Here is a 22981-nt window from a genome sequence, read left to right as displayed (position 1 = left end):
ACTGAAACCCAAACTTTTTTCAATTCAAAGTAAGACAATAGATTAAAATAATAATAATAATTTAACATTAAAACAACAACAATAACCAAATGAAACAATGTCAGAAAAGGTTCTATGTTGGTTATTTGTAAAAAGGTCACAACCTGCTCACAAATTCATTAGGAAGTTGTGCGTCAGCAGCAGTCAATTAGAAGAAAGGTGACTCGGAATCATTGTTCTATTCTTGTTCTAAACCGGTGGGGGTTTCCCCTCCTTCATTTTCCTATCAAATTTATGTTATTATAACCCTACGCTATCAAACCTTTCTTGTCCCTAATAAAACAAAACGGGGTGCTGATATCTTTTGGTTATTTGCAAATGATTGCAAGTTATATATACTGACTGAAATGTAAGTCCCCACACAGACCAGGGTAAAAGCGGATCCATTGTTTGCATTACAAAATAATTTCCCATCCTCTTGACAATTGCTGAGGTTGTGGTTTTTCATTTTAACTGGCTCTGTTATCCAGCAACGACCGGCTCAATGGCGCTGACTGGCTGGCTTTTGCTCTGATTTTTCCTTTGTTCCATCTCCAGTAAGTTACAGGAAAACTGCAGCCTGCTGTTTGCTCTGCTTTCATTTCTGAAATCCTGTTTTGAATTATATTTATTTAAAATGTCAAAGATTTTTTTAATTTTTATAGACAAATGTGTTAGTTAAGAGCCCAACAGTTTGAAAATGAGTGAATTCTCTAAATTTGGATTTGTAATGTACAAAACATAGCAATTACTACTAACTGTTCCTCAACAAACAGTATATGAATTAATCAAGGATTCATTTATTTGTTAGTCCAATAACCTTTTAGCCCCTTGTGTTCATGTGATCAGTACATTTATAATCCTACTAGTGGGAAAATTGGGTTCTTTGAATCCAGGTGGTTCATTTGTTGTTTTACAGTCTATTATAGGGTTTCGTATGTAAGTATTTTCATATTCTAGAGTTTATTCATTGGTATCTTCAGGAGTTTTGCAGGTGTGTGTGCATGACCGGACTTGCTTGTGTTACTTGGGGACGTTTAACCTCTTGTATGGGAGTGTGAAGCAGGATTTGTAACAATACGTGACTATTTGTTTGTATGATTATTGTTATATAAATAAAGTCTGATTGATTGATGGATTGATAATCATATCAGCGTTTCCCAGTGGTGAAGATTGACTCAGACACACACAGTATACTTAACTTCTCTGACAGCAGTTAAACCCCCGAAATATAAGGGCAGCACTGAAAAGACATACAGATTCTGTACTATTAACATACATCTTATATGAATAGTAGATTATCAACTCTATGCACATGTTGCAGTAGTACCTGTGTTGCAGTGAACTGATTAAAATGCAATTGATGCTTTTGCGTATTTAACATAATCATCTTCAGAGTGATGTGTGGAGGAAGAAAATCTGATTGCTAATAACATACTGTATTCAATCTTTATTTATAATTATGGCTAAAATATGTCATATTTAAACGTTTTTTAAATTGTATTTTTTTATTTTGTGACCCCCCCAAGGGGTCTTGACCGTTAGTTTTGTGACCACTCCTCTGAGTCACTGACAGACTCATAGATGTTAGGGCTGCAACAACAACTCTGAGATGGTTCATTTCTTTAATTATCATAGATATCTATAGAAGTCTCCCCTCATGCCACCATATCTGAAGCAAACCTACTTTAGTTCATCTCTTGTGATGGATGAAATTAGCTGTTTGTTTCAGTTTGGGGTTCATCCTGTGGGTGGCAGTATTGTTTTATATGATTATACACACGGGGGTAAACATAAAGACCTGGAGTGCTTTTAATGTCAGTAACTCTGATTTGGTCTGAAGTTAATATAGTTTTTGGGTGAAAAAACACACACATGATATCATGAGGTTTATTTTGCTTCGTGCTCCTGAGAATTCGTCCAAGAGGCAAGTTTGTACCTTTGTTTTTTTCTGTCCATAATAATGTGGAAAAGAAAAGTAGACATTTACCTTGATGTAATCTGTATGTCTATAATCCGTATAAAATAAAGTAAACTTCTCACAACAGTACAAAATAGATTTGTGAGTAAAATGAATTCAAACTCATTAAGTGAGTAAAATTAATTCAAACTCATTAAGTAAAATGTATTCATGCATGGCGGGCCTCTGGGTTTATTCTAAATTACCTTCTTATTGGATCAATTTGACTGTTGTCAAGGGAGACATTCATCTCTACATCTCTCTTCTCATAAAAGTAGCAAAATCACATTGTTCCTCTAAGTGAAAGTGCGTAAATGTCTTAATATGAATCCAGACAATTGCGGAGTGAGAATACAGGACACCCTTTAGCAAGGCACCTGTTTCTCAGCTCGCTGTTAATTGACTTAAGGTTTCTGTTGCTGTCGATACACTGATGTGTATTTGATGTCATTATACTGAGAGCGGGGTGTGATCTTGTGAATTATGTAATTGAGAAATTAGAACAATATTATCCTGCCTCGCACAAAAACACCCTCAGACCGCGGCACGGCTTGCGTCCCACTCCGCTCTCTGATTGGTCAAAAGCGAGGGGGCGTTGGCGTAAACAAGCGCTTCGGCCGCTCTCATTGGTCCGCCCGCTCGCCGCTCACAGCTGTTGCCTGGTGATCCGCTCGCAGCTTGTCAACCGCACGATCCAGTTACTGGAGCTGCAATGAAGGTACCTCCGCTGGTGGGTGGACGAGCGGGCCCGGGTCCATCCGTCCCCACCGAGCACTGACTGGGTGAGCGCTCCACTTCATCGCGTCGCGGACGAGACCGCGGAGCCGCTGCTGGAACGGGAATTGTCCTCAGCTCCAGCTCGCGCCAGAGGCAGCGTCACCGAGCTTCAGGTTTGTTTTGAGCCAATTTGCGGGTTTTTTCGTGTTTTGTGTGTTTTTGTAAATCAGGCAACGCAACGGAGCTAGCTTGGCGTTAACGTAACTAGTCCTGGTTGGAGAGAGGCTGACTGGGGAGGACTAGTAGTGAGCCGTGGGTTATTGGACTTGTTGGATTCATTGCTGCTGTGCATTGGAAATGTGGGGGATACGTTCATTCTGTGGGCAGCACACACACACGCACACGCACACGCACGCACAGAATTATGATTTCACAGCCATTTCAGTTTCGTGTTTTTTTGCTGTTTTTGTCTCTATGTGAGAGAATTGTAACATAAAGCAACAGGACATGTGTGTGTCAGCAATGTACATCTACAACAATTATTTTGACTTTATTTAAAAAAATGATACATGATAAAAAATCCTAAATCAAATATGTAAGTCTATAATGATAAGGGTAAATGTCGGATGTTTTTTTGTGCTGTTCTGTCCTTGTGTTCCTCTCTTTACCTCCAATGGCTGTGATGATGTTAATTTGTGTCTATTGTCAAATTCTTACCATTATGTGTTAATGTGTTGTATATAAACCCAATCTGGACGTACATAACAGAGCCAGGATTGTATGAGGAGGTTTACAGGTTCTGTAATATGAATTCCACCAACCCAGGCCATTACCACGCATGAGTCATTCTGTTGATACAGACCAAATATATGATCCACAGCAATGCCCAGTGCATTCCTGATCATATTAGTCTTCTAGTTCCAGGCCAGGAGAGTATATTGTTGCTATAAATCTGCTCAGGGAAAACAATGGGCTGCATGGCACTGCATGTAGGCTGTGAACTGATGAGAAGCACAAAGTGGGTTAACAGGCTCAGGTTTAAAAACAGGTTTCCAACACTCTCTGTGAAGCTGTCAGTGTTTAAGTTTGCCCACAGTATACCTGTAATGACGGTGTGTAGCTGAGGAAGATAGGGGAGTAATAGACCACACAGTGATGTTAAGTGTTCTGGGAGACAGAGTTTATTTTGGTGTCGAGGTTTTGCATACTGATGAGCAGCTCCTGTGCCAACAGCACCGTAGGAGACTGGGGAGTGTGAGTAGGCTATGTGCTCGTCCTTGAGCGATCCAGGAGAAGATGAAATGGAGAAAGTGGTGTCTGGAGTCTTATCTGATTCAATAAGAGTAAAGAGTGTGTGGATACCAGAGGAGATTACATCAAGGGCTTGTTTGTTTCACTCTGAGAAAAAGGAAAGTGAAATTATTTTTTAAGGTTCACTAAAATCAGGTAGTGTGAGGCAAAGTATAGGACCGAAAACACTTGTGTACTGTCCACTGCTACTCTGGATGGACTTTCTCACATCTAGAAAAATAAATTTTATACTTGAGTCTTTAAGTAGTTGATCTGTTTTTTATAAACTGAAGGCATGGAGGAATTTTATGACAGGTAGGTTTTTTTTGATTTTTAAATTGTAGTCACAGATCTGTGGGATTCAGCATTCTGAAGCTCGACTTATCATGCCGACCAAAAGTCAGGATGGCTTCACCTCTGCTTTTTAGAATGAGTCCTCTCAAAGAAGTGGAGAAGCTGTGTAGCCTCTTGCATTGAAGTCAACTGACCAACACGTAGAATCTTAACTACTAGTTAATACAAATTTTCGATTTTAGTTTTATACCTGTGGTTGGTAAACAACTGACGCACTTTTAAAGTGAGGATAACACTGTATATGTTTTAATTTGGTGCAATATTTTATGTGCAGGTTGAAGCGAGCCCCGACTGAAGGCATGTGGTGGATATTATGGCTCACAGCCGGCGCACACCTCTTTGGAGCCAACAACTGGCCGGCTCACGCCACCCTGTAGCCGGGCCTCCTCCACCTGAGCTCCATGCTCCTCACGCAGTGTACCTTTTGACTTCATGAAGATCCCTGACATCGGTGATGTAATGAATAAATTTGAAGTCCTTGGGATCGTGGGTGAAGGTGAGAGTGCTCATTTACTTTAAACATAACTTTGTGAAGCAGCCTATTTTTGAATGCACACATCTGCAGCAGTGAGTCAGGTCTTCAGCCAGAACCTCTCATGTGAGGCAGCATGCTCACCAATGTGTTGTAGGGCTTCTCACTGTGCAATCATTGGATTGTTTTGATCCAATTTGCCTAAGGAACAAGTGATGGTAGCAGCTGATGTTCATGACCGAGCAAAACCATTGAGGTCAAGGAGACTTTTCAGAAAAATATTTAATGGTATTGTAATGTTACATAAAAAACTGAAAGTAGAGGCTGTGACCTGGATTCACCCGCTTGTATTGTTATAGTAAAAATAAAGTGTTAGTTTTTGAATTATTCAGTTTTATTGTTGCAAATGTCAGTGCAGCAGAGTGATTACATAGTTCAATCCAGCCAAAATGCCTCCCATGGCTTTTCTCTTTCTGTGAGCTTTGGTGGATATAAAGTGGCAGAGGCCCTGAAGTGAGGCCACCCACTTGTCCCAGTTTCTACACCCCTACTCCCACATCCTAGAAATGGTATAATGCAAGTATAATGTGTCAGTAGAAGACACAGGGAAACTCCAAGGTTTTTTGGTTGAAGCTGAGTGCCTGTCAAAAGATGAGTGTGTCTGTAAAGAAGTCAGCACTTTTAGTGTCGCATTAGTCTGTAAAGTTGTGGAAGTTTTTCAGTGGCACTCATGGCACTCTGCGCTCCATTTGATCCAGCATCACGGATTTGAATGATCTTATGGTCAGTCCCTTTTGTTAATGATTCAGGACTGAGTGCTGCATGTAGGCTCACCCGGACAAACACGAAAAAAAGACACATTATCTTATGTAATTATCTGCTCTGTATCATCTCAGGAGAAAAACAACAAAGAGCCTGGCACATGGACTACAATTGTTTTTGTAGTAATTTTGTTGTAGCCATCAGATTTTTCCAAATTGGAAAAAAGTGGGAAACAACAAGGATTTGAAAGTTTTTTTATGCAACAAGCTGGATTACAGACATGTGTATTAGCAACAAATTCTCATTTTGAAAGCAGTCACAACTGCATCAGGATAAATATGTTAGAGAGAATGTGTGTGTGTATGTGTGTGTGTGTGTGTGTGTGTGTGTGTGTGTGTGTGTGTGTGTGTGTGTGTGTGTGTGTGTGTGTGTGTGTGTGTGTGTGTGTGTGTGTGTGTGTGTGTGTGTGTGTGTGTGTGTGTGTGTGTGTGTGTGTGTGTGTGTGTGTGTGTGTGTGTGTGTGTGTGTGTGTGTGTCTCTACCAGGGTCAATAACATCACAACTGGTGTAGCTTGCCAACGCTTGTGTCCTACATTCTGAGCCGTCTGTCCTTTTACAGAACAGTATTTTTTCTATAAATCATGTGAAAGTATTTACAGCCCTCTTCACTTTTATTATATCAACATGCTGAAATAAAATGGGTTCTGGAGTTGTTGGCATTATCGGTCAGCTCATTTCCTGTGAGACTTAGAAACATCCTAAATCAAGCCAGTCTTTGTTTATTTATCATTATAGACCATTTGGGTGTGTTCATCAAACATTGATGTGTTTAAACAGAATCTGAACTGTCACTTTTGATTATTTTATGAACATCTGCTTTTAAGTGCTTCTTGAAAAGCAGAAGTAGTAAAAAAAATGAATAATCTGAATATTCATGAAAAGATTAGCTCTTGTAAATCTCAGTCAGTCATGCAGTTTGCTTCTTTTTAGGTGCCTATGGTGTTGTTTTGAAGTGCAGACACAAGGTAAGATCTTGTCAATTTTAATATCATCTCAGCCGTGTGTTGTTAATTGGTCTTGTCAAACCATTTCAGTCATCTGTTGTTTTACAAGTTCTTATCTTGTTGAATTTTTCCTCATGAAGTAAGGAAGTTTGTTGTTATTGATACTTTCCTTCTTGTTGACAAATTTCATGAAAAGGCCAAGATGAGCAGTGTAATGGTTTTACTAACAAGGGGCTGTCTGTATATGTACAGTCTAATATAGATCCATATTGCTCCATTATCTAAAAACTATTATCAGCTCATAAACAAACCACAGCTGCAGCAGTTTGCTGTGTCTTTGTTACAATAAACTGGGGCACTGTCTATTATTAGGAGTAAAATACGTTTATACTGCTCTGCTGCTGTAAATGCCTACAATAGAACCAAATATGAATTAATCAGAGACTGAAGAAAAGTCCCTAACAAAATGCATTTTCCTGCTAATAACTTCACTTATTATTAGGATATTATTTTAACATATTTTTTAAAAAAATCAAACCATGTGCTCCTGACCCATGATTTGCTGTTCAATAAGAATCAACGTGTTGTGCTGAAACTAAGAGACAAGTCGGACAAACATGTTGCTTTTAGTTTGGCTGACAGTTACAAATAATAGACACTGGCCTTATAGAGGTTTGATTGTCCTGTGCATTTATCTTACTAAAGAGTTGGCTGTATTCGAAATTAGATATATGCTTGTTGGAGGTTAATGATATAATTTGTAAGTGTATGAATATATAAAGTTTAATATTTTGTTGAGTGGTATATCCAAATAATCCCAAATGTGAAAATCTGTTATTTGAATCCAGGTTGAGGTCCATTTCATTTGATTACAGTCATGTCCATTTCATGCACAGAGCAGTCTTCTTCCAGTTTTAAGCCTTCAGCATAATTGGGCTCCAAGTAAAATCCTCCTGAACCATTAATACTGAAAGAATCCTGACTTGGAGGAGCTGACTGCAATGACAGTAAGACAACAACTCCCATAATGTTACTTCATGACATCACCAAAGTCCGTATTTTCTCAGGGCCCTGTCACACATACGCAGAGAATGTAAATGACATGGGTCAAAGTTCACCAAAGTTGAGCTCCACCTGAAGCCACACTGCCATCTCCCTCGACGCAGGAAGCCAATGTTTAATTTAGCCTCCTCGCTCGTACATATTTGAATTGAAAGGGAACATTTGGGTATGTGTGACTGGGCCCTTTACTGTTTTCATTTGAGATAGCAACAGCATTAACAAAAAGGAGCTGCAGGGAACATCAGAACAACATGCTGTAATTCCTTTAAAGGTCACTTTTAAAGGTAGTCATCAGGCACCCAGTCCATCCACATGACTTACTGCAGTGATCTTGTGCCTTAGAATTAATGTGATGCCTTAAGTGCCGCCTACTAGCTGCTGCACAATTGGTTACAGTCCTTTTGGTCCTGACTTGTGTTCATCAGTGACAAAGATCTACTTTGAAAGGTAGCCCATTTTTTAACTCAAATTCTTCCACTGCTCAGTTTTCAGTTTTTAGCCTAAGAATAAGGAAACCAAACCAAAAAAACAGGAGCAGGACTATGAAAAGCAGTCGACTGACGCTGCAGTAAAACCCTTGTCATCCCAGTCCTTTTAAGGAAGAGGCTTTGCGGGGAATTGACATCAATCCAGCATGAATAAGAGAGACTAACATCCTCCTACTTACAAAGATCTGCAGAAAAGAGACAAAACACTTTCTGAGCCTTTCTCTCCAAAATCCTTGATGCTTTTCTTGTTCTGCAACTGCCGTGCATCTGCCTCCATAACGACGCTGATAACACCAATAACCTTGTACACGAGCCAGGTTTCTAACGAGTTAGCCTAAGTGTTAGATTTGTAAAAGACAGCAGCACCAAGACTTGATGTTGAGGCAACACTGTGACGAAAAAGCCCCCCCCCCACACACACACACACACGCTTTAAGCTGGATTCACTGCCTGTAATTACTGAGCTTTATTATGGAGACTGATTGATCCCATTCACCGGCAGCTGCAAATGCCAATGTCTCCATTATATACAATAGAGCTCACATCAGTCAACTTCACTTCGATTCTTCACAACAGATTGAGGCTGGTGTAACACTCCCTGTATTGTTTATTTATTTGTGTGAATCTTTTACAAAAATCCTCACCATGATTACACTATTCAAAGTCCTGAGGAAATGATGTCCTTTGATTGTTATTCTTTTCACAGATGTTTATGTTGGGAATGTTTATGAGATTACTTTAAATTAAAGCATTTTTGTTAGTCAGTAATATTGGCTAACATTACTATATCACAGACATGTCTGTGTTACCATTGACATGGTGGAATTTGTTAGATGAATATTTCCCCTCGGGAGTCGGAGTAGACAAACTAAAGCTCAAAGGAAATCAGTCCAGAATCTTGAGTTCTCCAATAACCTCAGTAGCACATGAAAATCATGACCATATTTTTTTAGAGAGGCTATAGTAAAGTGTTACTTCAATCTTTTAAGTAGATGCAATTTATTAAATGCAGACATAATTAGTATAAATGATTGACCTTTTTTCTTAATCCTAAAAGATTTGGAATCAAGTAACAGTGAATGCAGCAGTAATCATGTTAACCAGGCTGTATTTGAAGGGATCATTCACTTACTGTTTCCATTAGTGGATTTGATTTCAGTATATGGAGCTAATTGGAAATGTCTTTACATTAGATAATATTTATTATTTCCTTGTCATATTATAAGAACTCCCTCGAGATCGGACATTTGACACAACCTCAGAATAGTTTGTGTGTTGGAAATTCAATAGTATGCCGCTTAGATTGAATATCTGTTGGTAACTTTATTGCTAAACACGTGAAAGCACAGGGGGATGAATTTTCTGGCTGCCGATCAATATGGACCAGTGCCATCTGGAAAATATTGTATTGTTAGTGTGAGTGAACCAAGGCAGTTTTTTTTTTTTACAAGAGCTAACTCACAGATCTATGCTGCATAATTTGTGTGCACACACTCAGAGACAAGAGCACACAGTCAAACACACATGCCACGCACAGATGCACGTAGACGCAGAAATGCCCTGAAATTTGGACCTGCACAAATGTTTGATGGTGCCGTGATTATTGGAAGGGAAGTGCTGTGACCAGAGAAAATGGCTGCATTTGCATGTAACAACTGCTGCCGAGGCGCAGCTGCTCGTGCTCAGAGAACATGCTTATTTTACCAGAGACACGCCCCTTGAATTTGGGTTATACAATACATGTATTTAACAGGAATAATTAGTTCCAAGACAGATCTGGGGCCAGATATAGAAAGGATGAAAACAGACACGAATGCATTCTCCCATTTCCACACAATCATCTGAATCTCAGAGGCTGCTGGGTTACAGTGTGTTCCCTCACATATGCGTCACATCGTCTACAGACCGAGAGGAATAATGTCAAAGGAGTTAATGGTGCAATTATGGGGATGTTTTAGCCTATTGAGCCTAAACTGATAGTATAAGTATATTAATACCGAGTATATTAAGTCTTATTATAGTAAAACTCTTTATATATTGTTACCTAAAACTTAGATTAGACCAAACAAAAAAAGTTCACTGCATTTGCATTTGAACTTTGATAGGAGTCAAGCTGTGCTTCCTGGACATGCAAGAATTTTAAATTGTAAATTGTAGTCTAATGGTATTTGTTAAAATATATTTATTGACGACTTTTGATACTCAATATGCTTGTGTTCATGTTTAAAATGTGATGTACATTTAGCAGCCAGAAATCTGTGTATACCATTCGGGCAGAAAGGAAGAAGGTTTATACTCTGGTCCAAATATCTAATGACATCTTGTTTAATTAATTCAATTGTTCAGTCCAACAAAGTGACGACACAGACTGAATGTAAACATTTGTGTAACATATTAGGTTTGATGTAGCATCCCCACATTATTAGCTGGTCCCTCATATGAACAGTTTGTAGTACCGTCTCTTTCTAATGTTTTACGATGCTCTAGCTTTTAGTCTTCATATTTGGCCAAGGCTCTAAAGAGGGGAACCAAACTGAAACTGCAACATGCTGTTATGTCAGAAGGGTCGAGCACATGGGGGAACAGAAAAGCTTTTGTCTTGTAGTTCTGACTCATCCTTTATTAACTTCTTGTCTATTTAAATGGATCAGCAACAGAACATGTTTGGGTTCACTAATTCTTTTTTGGACCACTCTCTAATGGAAATGCAGTGTTTTATTACGGCGTGTTGGCAGGAAATGAGGGGAGAACCAGATTTAATGCGTTTTCAAGGATATTGTATCTACATATCCACCTTTGCCAAGTGAGCAGAGAAACATTGCTCCGGGTCTTCCGTCTTGCTTGCTGGTACGTGATTAATAATCATATGAATATGCTAATACATTTTAAAGCTCATTAGAAGACCAAGCAGCGGCAATAAAAACATCAGGACGAGCTATTGAGGCGAATCACAGAAAATCTCTGTAGATTGGACCGTCTTATTTCGGTTCGAACTTCGCAGAGGAGGCGGTCTTCATGTAATAGAACTACTGAATTAGCATGTTGTAAAAAATGGCAACACACACATAAATTCTGGGCTCCAACTTCTGTGGCTAGTTAATGCAACTGTGAAGGTGAACACATTGAAGACAAATGGGGGCAATTGCAAATTTGATCTCTTGGTTTGTCATCAAAATGTCCCAACATTCTGCCCGACCATCTGGGTGTAGACTGTATTTTGCTTACACAAAGCACTACTTTTTGAAGCCATGCACAATTGATCACCAACCAAGCACATTACTTCATCCATTGTGAATTAACTGTAAATGTGAGATGAAAAGTGACGGCACGTTTGTAAAAGGTTGAGGTATTCTGAAAATCATTGTTTGTACAACGTTTACAAAAGGCAAGGTCAAAGGTTCGATGGAAAAGTTGCCATCAGAGAGGGAGGGAGTCAAAAAGGTCACAATAAATGTTTGAATGGGGAAAATGGACAAACTGAGACAGTCTCTCCCGCAAGTTGCACTTGTTGCACTCTGTTACACAAAGTGGCGTTCAGCCCTTAAAGGGATACTTGTCCTCACTTCTTTCTTATCCTGTTGTTCACTGTGTGAAAATGATTAAGTTAGGTGCTGGAGTTGTGTTTGTTGACTCACTGTGTTGACGAAACTGGGGATATCCGTGCTGAGTTCATTGACTCTTTATGAGACATGTTTGGTCATTGTAGATTACAGAGGAGGCTCCTCTCAGGTCACCCAGCATAGAAGTCTTTTACACTAAAAAGTCTGGACATGTTCTTCATGTGGTGTAATGCAACATTAGAAGTTTTGAATACTGTACGTATGTAAGATCATTTTTGGAGCATAAAGAAGTTTAATTCTCTTTAACTAAAAAGTTAAGCCTGAAAACAAGTTTAAACATGCAGTGCAATGTGGGGGGTGCTCTGTTTCTTTGTCTTTGCGTCACATCGTCCACAGACCGAAGGACTCAACAATTTAAAAAGAAACGGTGAATACCTGGTGTGTATATATACCATTTTAACTCATTGCAAATGAGGTTAAAAGCTGAATTTTTTTTTTCTTCTTTCAGTGTCATTGAAAAAGGGACATTTCTGTTCATCAGGAGTTTCGCGTGTAGATTGTTGAGGTGAGACCTGGGACCTGTTGATTTACATATGAAACCCTCTGTCTAGGTTACCTCTGAAGCTAGTCCCAAACTGAAGGTCTCTCTCCAGCAGCTAATCTAAACCTTGGATAAGGCGTGTGCATGGTCAGTGGTGGTTCTTTAGCATGAGGCGGTGTGTGAAACCCAGAGGAGAGCGAAACATAGTAAACATAGCTATGCGGTAAGTATTGATTCAAGCGTCGATCACCTCGTAGGAATGCACACTACGCAAAGCGGCACCCTAAATGTGCTTATCATCCTATGAACTGGTTTCCCCTGCTACTCTGTCTATAGAGAGGTAAAACATTGACAGCATCAGGGCAATGACTCCTCAGATTAACATGCTGGAACTGACTCAGTTTTGAAGGTTCGAAGCATTGAAATACTTCAACTGTTGTGTTTTTTATTGATTAAAGGAGATCTAAGCTTCCTTATGAAAAGCCCTTCTGAACAACTGAAGTGGCCACATAATGATTTAAGTGCAGTCTTTGTTGGCATCATTGAGAAAGTATCAGCAAAAGATGGACAACATGTCTCCACGTCCTGTCATTGTTCAGAAATGAAGATAAAGATTCATGGATATGAATGCGGCCATCTCTTGCATTTGTCCGTATATGTGCTCGACCAATCCCGACATTTCACCCTGTTTTTGTAAGATCAAATAATAATGGATTAAATGAAAAAATTTGCACTTCGACAAACATCAGTGTGACACAGAGTACATACATGACAGAAACCATCATTGAGAATTTATTTTGATCTTTTATTTTGGTCCTTGTCCCATCCACTAACATGGAAGAGGCAGGATTGAAGACATGCTGCGCCATCCACCAGGTGGCATTTCTTTTGGGGAGCTGTCATCCATCTTTATTTACAGTCTATGATCTGCCTACAGAGGAGAAAAATCATCGCACTAAATTCTTATGTCACAAGTCAAACAAGAACAATTTTACTTCAAAGTATCAGCAGTATAATCGGTTTCATCTCATCATGTGATGACAGTTACACAAAGAAAAGTCGACTGCAAAGCCGGTGTGTTTGAGGAGTCATCTTCTAAGTGTCTGTAAGGATTTTTTTTCCATATCAAAAGAAAACTTAATTTCAGCCCGTACACTAATGTTGCCTTTGGTAAATGCACACCAGCTATGTTTTTTGTTGTTGAAAGTCCATTGGCTTCTTACCTCCTGACCTTACTTGCCTGCTCTGCATACTGCACGTTTAGAAATAAGATCCCATTAGAGTGTTAACAGAATGAAGATGTGAAAACATAGCTGCTTTAAAAAAAAGACTGCAAGCATGTTTAGTATCCATACAACTTACAGACATTAATATAACATTTTATATTTGTTTACGGTTCTTTATTATTCACAACATAATTCACATTAAGTAAATATAATGTACTATGTACATTCCTTTTTTTTGTAACATACAATTTATGAAAATATCAAATGCTATATCATCAGGTAAGAGGCACCGACACACAAATATTTTAAATGATGTAAACTTTGGATTCCTTGTGATATTTAGCATTTCACTTACTGCATAGACTATATTTCAGTAAAAGCATTATTTTGACTGTAATGGATGACTTTGCGGCAACAATTCTTGTATTGTACAAAACAAAATGATCATTGGGAATTTGTGGTTGTACACAATGAATAAAAGGTGACTGTATACTATAAGCATGTGATTTAGGTAAGCAGTGATAGATAAGTGTAGTATTTTGTCTTAAAAGGTAAGAATTCAAAGAGTAAAACTCTGGTGTTGAAGTTGAAACACTGTCGTCATACATTCTGTTCACAAGTTGATCTAATTGGAGCAGGAAGAGGGGGGCTGCTGAACCTAATGTTCCTTGAGAGCCTGACAATAATGTGATGTCACCATGAAAATCTAAGAGAAAGACATCAGCTTGATTTGACAGTAGATAAAAATGCCTTTTGACAGGGATGTCCATGCACTACTTGACATGAGAAGAAACCGACCGCTAGGTAAACAAGGAAAGCCGATTTTTCTCAAGGAGAGTTTCTGTCAGGCAGGTTTTTGGTAGCTCTTAACACGGTGATTTATGCTGAAGTGTTAATATTCTTTTGACTTTAATCAGTTATTTGATTCTATAAAAATGGGGTTAAAACATCAGGACTAACAGCTGAGACTGACTCGTGATTGGTCAAGCACATCTATCGAGCGGACCTTGCTACTTTGCAGGCTCTGGCTCCAAATGCACAAGATGGCAGCTTTCGTATCTTGGCTATTTTAGCTTCATTTCTAGAAAGAAGGAGGAAGTGGAGATATGTTTTGTTTTATGCGGTAGAAACGTAAGCACCTACCAAAGTACTCAAAATGGCCTCTGTGGTAGGTTCCGCTTCAGTAAGTGTTTCTAGGATCAGATTGACATCATAACAATCATACACACACACACTGTGAAAAGGATACCAGCCCTGCTGTTGTGCCTCGTAAACATTAACAAGCAATTGAGTATGTTCAGACTGAGCAAAGAACCCAGTGCTATACTGAGCAGTGAAAAGCATGACGTGGTCACATGACTCATCCTATTATTAGCAAGTGAGCAAGAACATATGTGGCACATGCCAAAGTAGGTCTACAGGCACATTGCTCGCTGCCTATGGTTAGGGCTCCTGGCAGCGTCAGTATGGTGTGGGGTTGTATTTTCCTGGCATGGTTCAGGCACACAGAACCCCTAAGGGACAAAAACAGATGCCAATATGAAGCTATTCTGCGTGAACATGTTCAGCCAATGGTAAAGCAGTATGTATAGGCCACTCGGTGATGCTTTCCTCTCATAGTGTATCGCTCTCAGCCTTAAGCACATGACCTATCTAGCACGGGAATGGGGGTGCCTCTTATCCAGCACTCATATAAAGTTTTAATCACTGTCGGTTCACATCTATCTTCTCTCAGTCTTGTATTAAAGAGTAAATTTCCTCTCTCTGATTTTTATACTTTCCATTAAAGGTTAACAAAGTTCCTGGAAATAATCTTTACTAATATAGTTGGCACGTTTCTTTAAAACTGTCTCTCTCTTCATTCCATTTGTGTTTTAGGCTCCGAGCTCCTAATCAGTATAGTAAACACAAGTACCAGTCCAGTGCCTACTCTTATCAGTTTAAATGATGTTGAAGTACTAGTACGTTTCTATTGTGAAACATTTCAACAGCAGTGGGCTATTACATTTTCAAAAATACTCTCTCTTGCTGAAAGCTAAATTAGTAAACTGATTAGTCCATATTTATGGTAAATATTAAGCTACCACAAAAATCAGCGGCTTGCTTAGCTATGCAAAACATTCGAAAGCCTAGGTTAAGCCAACTAGCTGGCAGTCACTTATTGATCTTAAAAACCTTAACTGTGTCCCAGTTCAGGGGCGGCTTCTTTCGGAGGACGCAGAGAACGAAACGGAGGATTTCCTATTTGCGTTACCATTGCATCGCTAGCTTCTGTGATCCACTGCACTTCCTGCAGTTCAGCCACACGTAGCGCGGCTGTTAAGTTCGTCACCAGCGAGAAAAAGCAATCCAGGGATGGGATTGCCAGAGAGGCACTACCTGTTGCAACCTTGGAAATCGAAGGAACATTTGCGCGATGCATTTGAAGGAGTCTTCAAAATGGGACAGTATAGTTGCTCCAATGTGACACAATGTGTCCTCAAGTGCCTCAGAAGGCTGGGTCCCTGAATTGAGACATGGCACAATGACTCACTAATGTGAGTCACACAGCAACATCTGCTGTCTAACGTTTGCTACCAATAACCACTAGCCAGTGATCAAACCAGATGAGGTAAGTTCATAGCCGCAAAACCTCTTAGTTTACTGAACTGACTGAGGGTGTGTTGTGTTGGTTATCAATTAAACTTTGAATTTGAATGTCTTTCTTTCCGAAGTTACATAGTCCCACTGTCACCATAAAACCTAGGTGATCCCAGTGCTGCCTGCAACAACTGATGTAATCAACGCCTCACCAACAGCTAATAGCAGTTGATGTTAGTAAGACTTAAAAAATATAACTCAATCATATAACACCAGATGGTGCTACACAGTACCCCTTACATTTTTCCCATTAATTCTAAAGATTGTGGTGGTCCACCATATATTACTTTCTCCCGCCACAGTTTCATAATGAACTTTACACTTCTTCCAACTAACTTGTTGTTTTGCACCATTGCTGCATTTTGCAGCACTGTTTGATTCATGCTCGCTCACATTATTGTGCATAAAGTTGTTACCGTTCACACTGACTGTCAGATCTAATAGTTTCAAGTGACATGATCTCTCTCACGTGAGAAGCACATTATTTTGCTTAAGTTAGTACCTGTCATGCAGAATCTGTTGCACCTGAGAGCGATGTTCGTACGCATGCACCCCCGCTACCACCATAGATTGAACAAATTCTGTGGGAAACACTGACTTACCCAAGAAGATAAAAGTTAAAACAACAGACAGAGGACAAACATCTGCACCTGTGTTATGTAAGGAGGATCGGACATTTAATGCTTTGTCATGATGATGATTTCTGAATCGTTGCACTGCTTTTGTCTTTGACTTAAAGTTCCTATGATATGTAGACCTAATACAAAGATCCAAAAGTGAGTAATTAGTCTGTTGCCTTGATCCATCAGGCCCCTCATTGGACCTGTCACAGAGCATCAAGTGAATCACAGCTGCTCCTCAGGCATCTGTTGTTTTTCCCATCTTGATAATAAATGTTCCTTTTTTAGATCATATTTTATTTTGGCATTGCCTTAGCTTCAGTTTGTCTTTTTTTAACGTTGCATAACCAATGGAGCTTTTACCACAGATGATAGAATTGATGCGGCCGGCTTAAATATGTTTCCTCCTAAAAAAAGCTGTGGAGCTGTCAGTAGAATCTAGATTTATTTAGTGGAGAAATAGTGTCTATCCGCCCCCTTTGAAGGGAACAGTTATTTTTGCCAGTAGTGAAGAGAAACTGGGACATGAGAGGGGAAAAAAGGACTTCACATCGAGCCTTTAAATGGGTCACCTTGAGTGGCGCACTTGTCTATGTGGTCCTATCAGGAGCAAGAGAGCGAGTAACACAAAGATGTAGGAGGGGACACACATTTCCTGTCTGAATGTTAAAGTCGTCATTGTCCCCTGGTACATGGAGTGTTTATTTTAAGATGACAGACTGACTTTCAGGCCCAGCCCACCTGTTGATCCTCCCTTTGTGACTGAATTCTCACATTCTGGACATAGTCTTTTCCCCACAAATTCTTTCCACTTACTATGAGTAGATGCAAAGCATTACATGTATGTTCTTCAGTTTAGCCAAAATATTAATTCATTTTCAGAGTTCCTCAAATTTGTCCTAACTCATGTTGAACTGCCCCAGTTTGTTTTGGAATGTCTCACCACAAGATGAACCAGATCCATGTTACTGATAACAACCTTACAATTGGGTAAAAGCTGGACAGACGTGGATGGAGGAACGCACTGATGCTGGTTTTGTAGGCAACAGATGACAAGCTGCAGCAGAGTTATTACTCTCCTGTTTGTGTCTTTATATGTGGATCGACACTGTTAAATAAAAACCTAATTTATATAATTTGAGCCTGAAGAAATGACTAAGGACAAATTTGAATTGCAGCAGAAATACATTTGCAGTTTCCTTTTTTCTTATTTCCTGCTACCAAGTGAACATTTTGATGGCTTCGCTCTAGATCCTCCAGGCTGTTATTAACAAATGTCACAGCCAAGCAGTGCATGTTTAATAGCTTTGTTTGGACAGGGTAAGTAGACACATAACACGGGATATTGCTATTATGAATCCATTAAAAAGCAGTTCATGACAGTAAACCAGTGCTCTTAATTCTGGGTTCATTCTTGTAGAGTGTTGCAGGGTTTGGCAGCACAAACACAAAGAACAATATGCCAACATGATGCATGGAGACCAGAGTGTAACACAGCCCTGCTGTAACCGCGTCCTCCACTGACTAATGGTGCCTTGGAAGAAAAGTGACATGATTGGTTTAATCAAGAACAGTTGATAATTTTGTATTTAATTTGTAGTCTTTAATCCTTTCCACTGGGTCATATTTAAATAGTTATAAAACATACATATCTGTGTCCCTACTTTGAATCATGAACAACTGAAAAATAATCTTGAATTGATGTCGGATGTTTTTAAAGGCTAAATATCTGCAGTAGCATTATCGATGCGGATGTAGCTAAATATGCAACAGAAAGAGAAGTGCTGAATAATTGTTTAAAAGGAGCTGACAATGTGCAGCAAAGTAATTTGGAGCAATCAGGGGATGGACAGTGTTAGTTAGGCCCCAACGATACATGCGCTCAACCAATCATGAATCACTCTACGCTGTCAATCATGTTGTTTCGTGTGACAATGTATTTATAGCATCAAATAACAAGTTAAAACCGTCCTTACATGAGAAATTAGCACACACATCAGTGAGATCAGATGAGAACTGCCTTAAATGACAGAAGTTGAGAAAAAAATTATACCATGTACTATTAGTCTTTAGTTTGGTCCCGTCCACTATCATGGAGGAGGTGGGAATTATTGGATGTACTGAAGCCAGCCACTAGATGGTGATCAAGAAGCTTTGGCTTCACTTTAGGGGAGCAGTCATGTATTCCATCTTTATATAAAGCCTATTGGTCAACTGCCCAATGATAAAATTCGGGCACTGCTGGCACAATCTCTTTTACTACACCCTCTGATGCATTATTATGACAATACTGTTCTTAAGGAAGTAGAAGTGAATGGTCATCAGGGGACTTTGTGCATTTGACTCATACTTAAAGTTTGCGTACACTGGGGCCGGTAAGATGTGTAGGCAACTACGTTCATTAAACCACATAATGAAACAAAACATCGGAAGTCTAGAGACATTGAGAACATTCACATGATGAAGAGCAGCACAGTCTCCACACTTAAGAAAACCAAATTACAAGTGCAATACATTTGTCTGAACTTTTTCAGCTCTGTGGGGAAAACTTCCTGAAGTTTTGAATTACCATTTTGAAAAGAACGCTGTGTTCTGCTGCTGGGGGAGTCAAACATGAAGATACAATTTTGCTCAACAAAAAGATGCAAGGATTCCCTGTTAACGTTTTTTGCTGTGGTTTAATTTCAGAGGCAATGAGACATTGAGTCCTATCAAACATTCAACTAATTGTGTATTTTGAAGGATTTTACCTTCTAGGCATTATTTAGTTTTATTAAAGTTACTTACTTCTTTCCCCTGCTGTTTTTGAAACAGACATTGCACCTTAAGGTATCAAATAATTGGTCTTGGTCTTGGCCCAAGTTCTTAATCTGTGCTGTTTCAGGTCGTGGAAGAGGTGACAGCATGTTCATGGTAAATAATAATTTACCCAGCTTGGTTTCTCTCCCACATAAATGAGCCCCACAGTTCGTTGGCACATGGGAATTCCTAAAGGTCTTAAAATAAAAAGTTAGAACAAAAGGTTCAGAGCAGCTGGTTTATTTCTGTAATCCCTCCAACAAGAACATGCACATAAACTACAAAATTATTTGTAGTTATACTTAGAAGCTAATGAGAGATCAGTGGGTTGTAATATTGGTTTTACTCTGTTAAATCTGAGAATGTATTAACATTCTGACTGCAGTGCTTTCTACTTTTTGTACTTGAAGCAGAAATAACCGGAACTGACTTTAATGACTGATGTAATGTGGCATGAATTGGAGCAAAGAAGCAGGTTACCTTGGGGCTCTGAAGTTTTAAAGTCTCTAGTTGGGAAGTCTTGGTGCTTTTCAGGCCTCCACAAGTCAATCACTGCTGCTGGCAGTAGGGAAGTGAATCTTGTTCATTTTTTATAGCTGCTATCTTGACAAGTGTGTGTTTGCGCTGTTGTGATTTGTGCTTTATGGCTTTTTTGCAAATGTTTTATGGAACTGAGGTGATTATACATCTAGTAAAATACTAAGACCATTTCCATTTTATTAGACAAGTGGTAAGAATGGAGAAACAAAATGCCTATCCATCAGAAAATATACATTTAGAACTCCCTACCCTTAACCCCATGACTCTTCATCAGCACATACACATGTTGCCTCGGACTTCAACATAATCACTCTCCATCATTTGCATTGGACAAAGATATAAATGCATTGATAGATATGCAGAGATTAAAACATTAAATACAACTCATGCAAATAACCACAAATTGTTGTATAAAGTCCTCAAAAGATTTTAATATACAATTACGATGTAAAACTCTTACACTCCCAATGAAACGAAGTCCATCCCAGCCAACTGTTCTAAACAAAGCAGGATTTTTCAATGCTTAACTTAGGCCAAATACTCAAAGGGACTTAGAGAAACAATAAATAAGTCAGCCAATTTTAATCCACATTCATTTTTTAGTTGACCTCTTCTGTTTGATGAACAAGACTCTACAGAGATAGTGATAGTGAGGCAAGAACAGTTGCTCAATACATTATCATGGAGGGGCCCTTTTAGGAGGTAGTGATGAGTGGACCAAGTGTCTTAGATTGAGATCACAATATCTTGGGCTGTCCAAGATCTCATTTATCAATTGGTCTTTGTCGTTCACTCAGATTCAATAAAGGATTGCTAACTATCCCAACAAATGTGGTCGTTATCCTGTCGAACCATCTGAAATAAGATAGGAAAACATCTAGTGGAAGATAATGGTTGAGGTAATTAAGATCCAGGGTACAATTGATTTATAGGACGTTTACCTTCCTCGTCATTGTTAAATCAAGAACCACCCACATGACAAGACACCATGAATGGGCCTTTAAGTATGACATCACCAGATCAATTTGCTTTTGAGAATGGGCTTGGAAAACCGGAAGATTCTTTTTAATTTCTAGGGGGTGTTATCAACGTAGGAGACCTGCGCACAATTAAGAACAAACAAGCAAATATTTGATCTTTGAGAGAAAAAATACCGTCTCGTTGGTTTAATACTATCACTATGGAGGATTCAACAGAATTCTGGTGGCCATCTTGGCTGTTAACAATAATGCAATCAAACACACCTTATTTTAATATATTAGTTGGGGATTGGTCCACTTTGTGGGGATGGAAATCAGTCTGAATGGGAGGGAGGCCATTCTCATCTGCCAGGGTGAATAAATCTAAGCTTTGTCATTGCTCTGGTATACATGCTAACACTTTGACTGTTAGCAAAAGTGTTATTTTTTATTGCATATGCAGTTGCAATGATTCATTGTCCCATCTCAAATATTGCTTATCATATGTATACATGCAGCCATTATCTATACTTTAGCTCTAGCTTATCTCATATCTTATCCTCTGATGGTCACGAGGGCCGGAGTTAATCCCAGCTGACATTGGGCGAGAGGCTGGAAACACAGTGACCCCGGGGGCTATATTCACAGGGCTATATTCACACATGACAGGAGTAATGTTTAGACAGACGTCTGTGTTTCCCGTGCACTACATACCATTAAAGCTTACAATATTCAAGACTTGTACTGATTATGTCCTTAATCAGTGAGACTTACATGTATATCAGGCCGTTCAATTTGAAATGTTTCTTTGCTGTGCATCATGTCCCTTCACTCAGACTCTCTTGCATATGCAGTGTACAGGGATGCTCATGAGCCTGGTGTGAGTCATCTTGTACTTCTCCTTTCTGGTAGCAGTCATTGTTCACTGTGATCTATGTTGCGATGTTGCCTCTGGCTTTCTGACGGGGGGGAAACTGGAGCACAGCTCTGAGCTATAGGCAGAAATACCAGTCCGAACTAGGACATGTCGAGAAATGGGGCTAGCGGTGGGGCGGCGCTCACAGAGAACTTCATGGAGGAATGATGAAAAGTGTCTCTGGGATAACGGACTCAGTGGTCACTACATCGGAATTTCATTGGTTGCTCCATATCATTTTGAGTTTTTCAATAGATTTTTTTCTGGGTCTTTCTCTTAAGACACCCACTGTTCCAGGTGCACTGGTCCTATGTATACATTTCACCTGTGAATCATTCAGTTACATTAGTGCTACACAGCCGTTATATGCTGACCTTTCCTCAATTACCTAGAATGTGATACAAAGAGTAGTAAACTTTCACACAAAGGAACCTGTAACCAACAATTAATCAACAATTTACTGGCATTTTCGCTTGAAAGATTATTTAAAATATTTATCAAATACTAAATAGTTGCTTGATTTTCTGTTCGCCAAATAATTTGCTCATTAACAAATCATTTGAAGAATTTTTTTGTTTTGCGCTCCGAGCTCAGTAATGACTATATAATTCATCTTGTGACTTCTTGTTTGGGTACTGACCCCAGGTCTGGAACCACTGATTATATTAGTATGACTAATATTGCTGAAGATTAAAATCTGGTAATCATCCTAGTTTCGGGGGGGGGATCTACAAAATTCTGTTTTTTCAAAGATCTTTTAGCCAAAAATGTTGTTCATTTATTGTAAATAGAATATTGTTATATATGCTGTCATTCATCTGTACTGCTGTGTTTTTCCCCAATTGATTTCTCACTGGCTGCTTTGTTGTCATTGCAGGAGACCAATGAAATTGTGGCCATTAAGAAGTTCAAGGACAGTGAAGGTAAGAGGGCTCTTTTCGCTGAAGAGGAACAAAATTACCAGAGATTGCATGTTTTTTTTTTTATCTTCAAACACCCTATACATAATCTTTATTTCTTTTGGGCTGCTTCCTATTCTCCTCAATACATTTA

At 39.2% G+C, this 22981-nt stretch overlaps 1 protein-coding gene across 4 annotated transcripts in view; it reads left to right on the top strand.

The window, feature by feature from the left end:
* The first annotated feature begins 2645 nt into the window (after window positions 1–2645).
* Window positions 2646–22981, top strand: part of LOC133960489 (cyclin-dependent kinase-like 5) — a 34537-nt gene continuing 14201 nt past the window's right edge. For all 4 annotated transcript variants that reach the window (XM_062395129.1, XM_062395128.1, XM_062395130.1 and 1 more), the window contains exons 1-4: window positions 2646–2868; window positions 4614–4835; window positions 6564–6598; window positions 22806–22851. In XM_062395129.1, coding sequence (XP_062251113.1) covers window positions 4772–4835; window positions 6564–6598; window positions 22806–22851 — 145 coding nt within the window. In that variant the 5' untranslated portion in view covers window positions 2646–2868; window positions 4614–4771. The remainder of the gene's footprint in view (window positions 2869–4613; window positions 4836–6563; window positions 6599–22805; window positions 22852–22981) is intronic.

This window comes from Platichthys flesus, chromosome 9 (assembly GCF_949316205.1).
Source record: "Platichthys flesus chromosome 9, fPlaFle2.1, whole genome shotgun sequence".
Taxonomy (NCBI): domain Eukaryota; kingdom Metazoa; phylum Chordata; class Actinopteri; order Pleuronectiformes; family Pleuronectidae; genus Platichthys; species Platichthys flesus.
The sequence above is the reverse complement of the archived record's forward strand: the minus strand, read 5'-3'. Positions and strand labels throughout refer to the sequence as shown.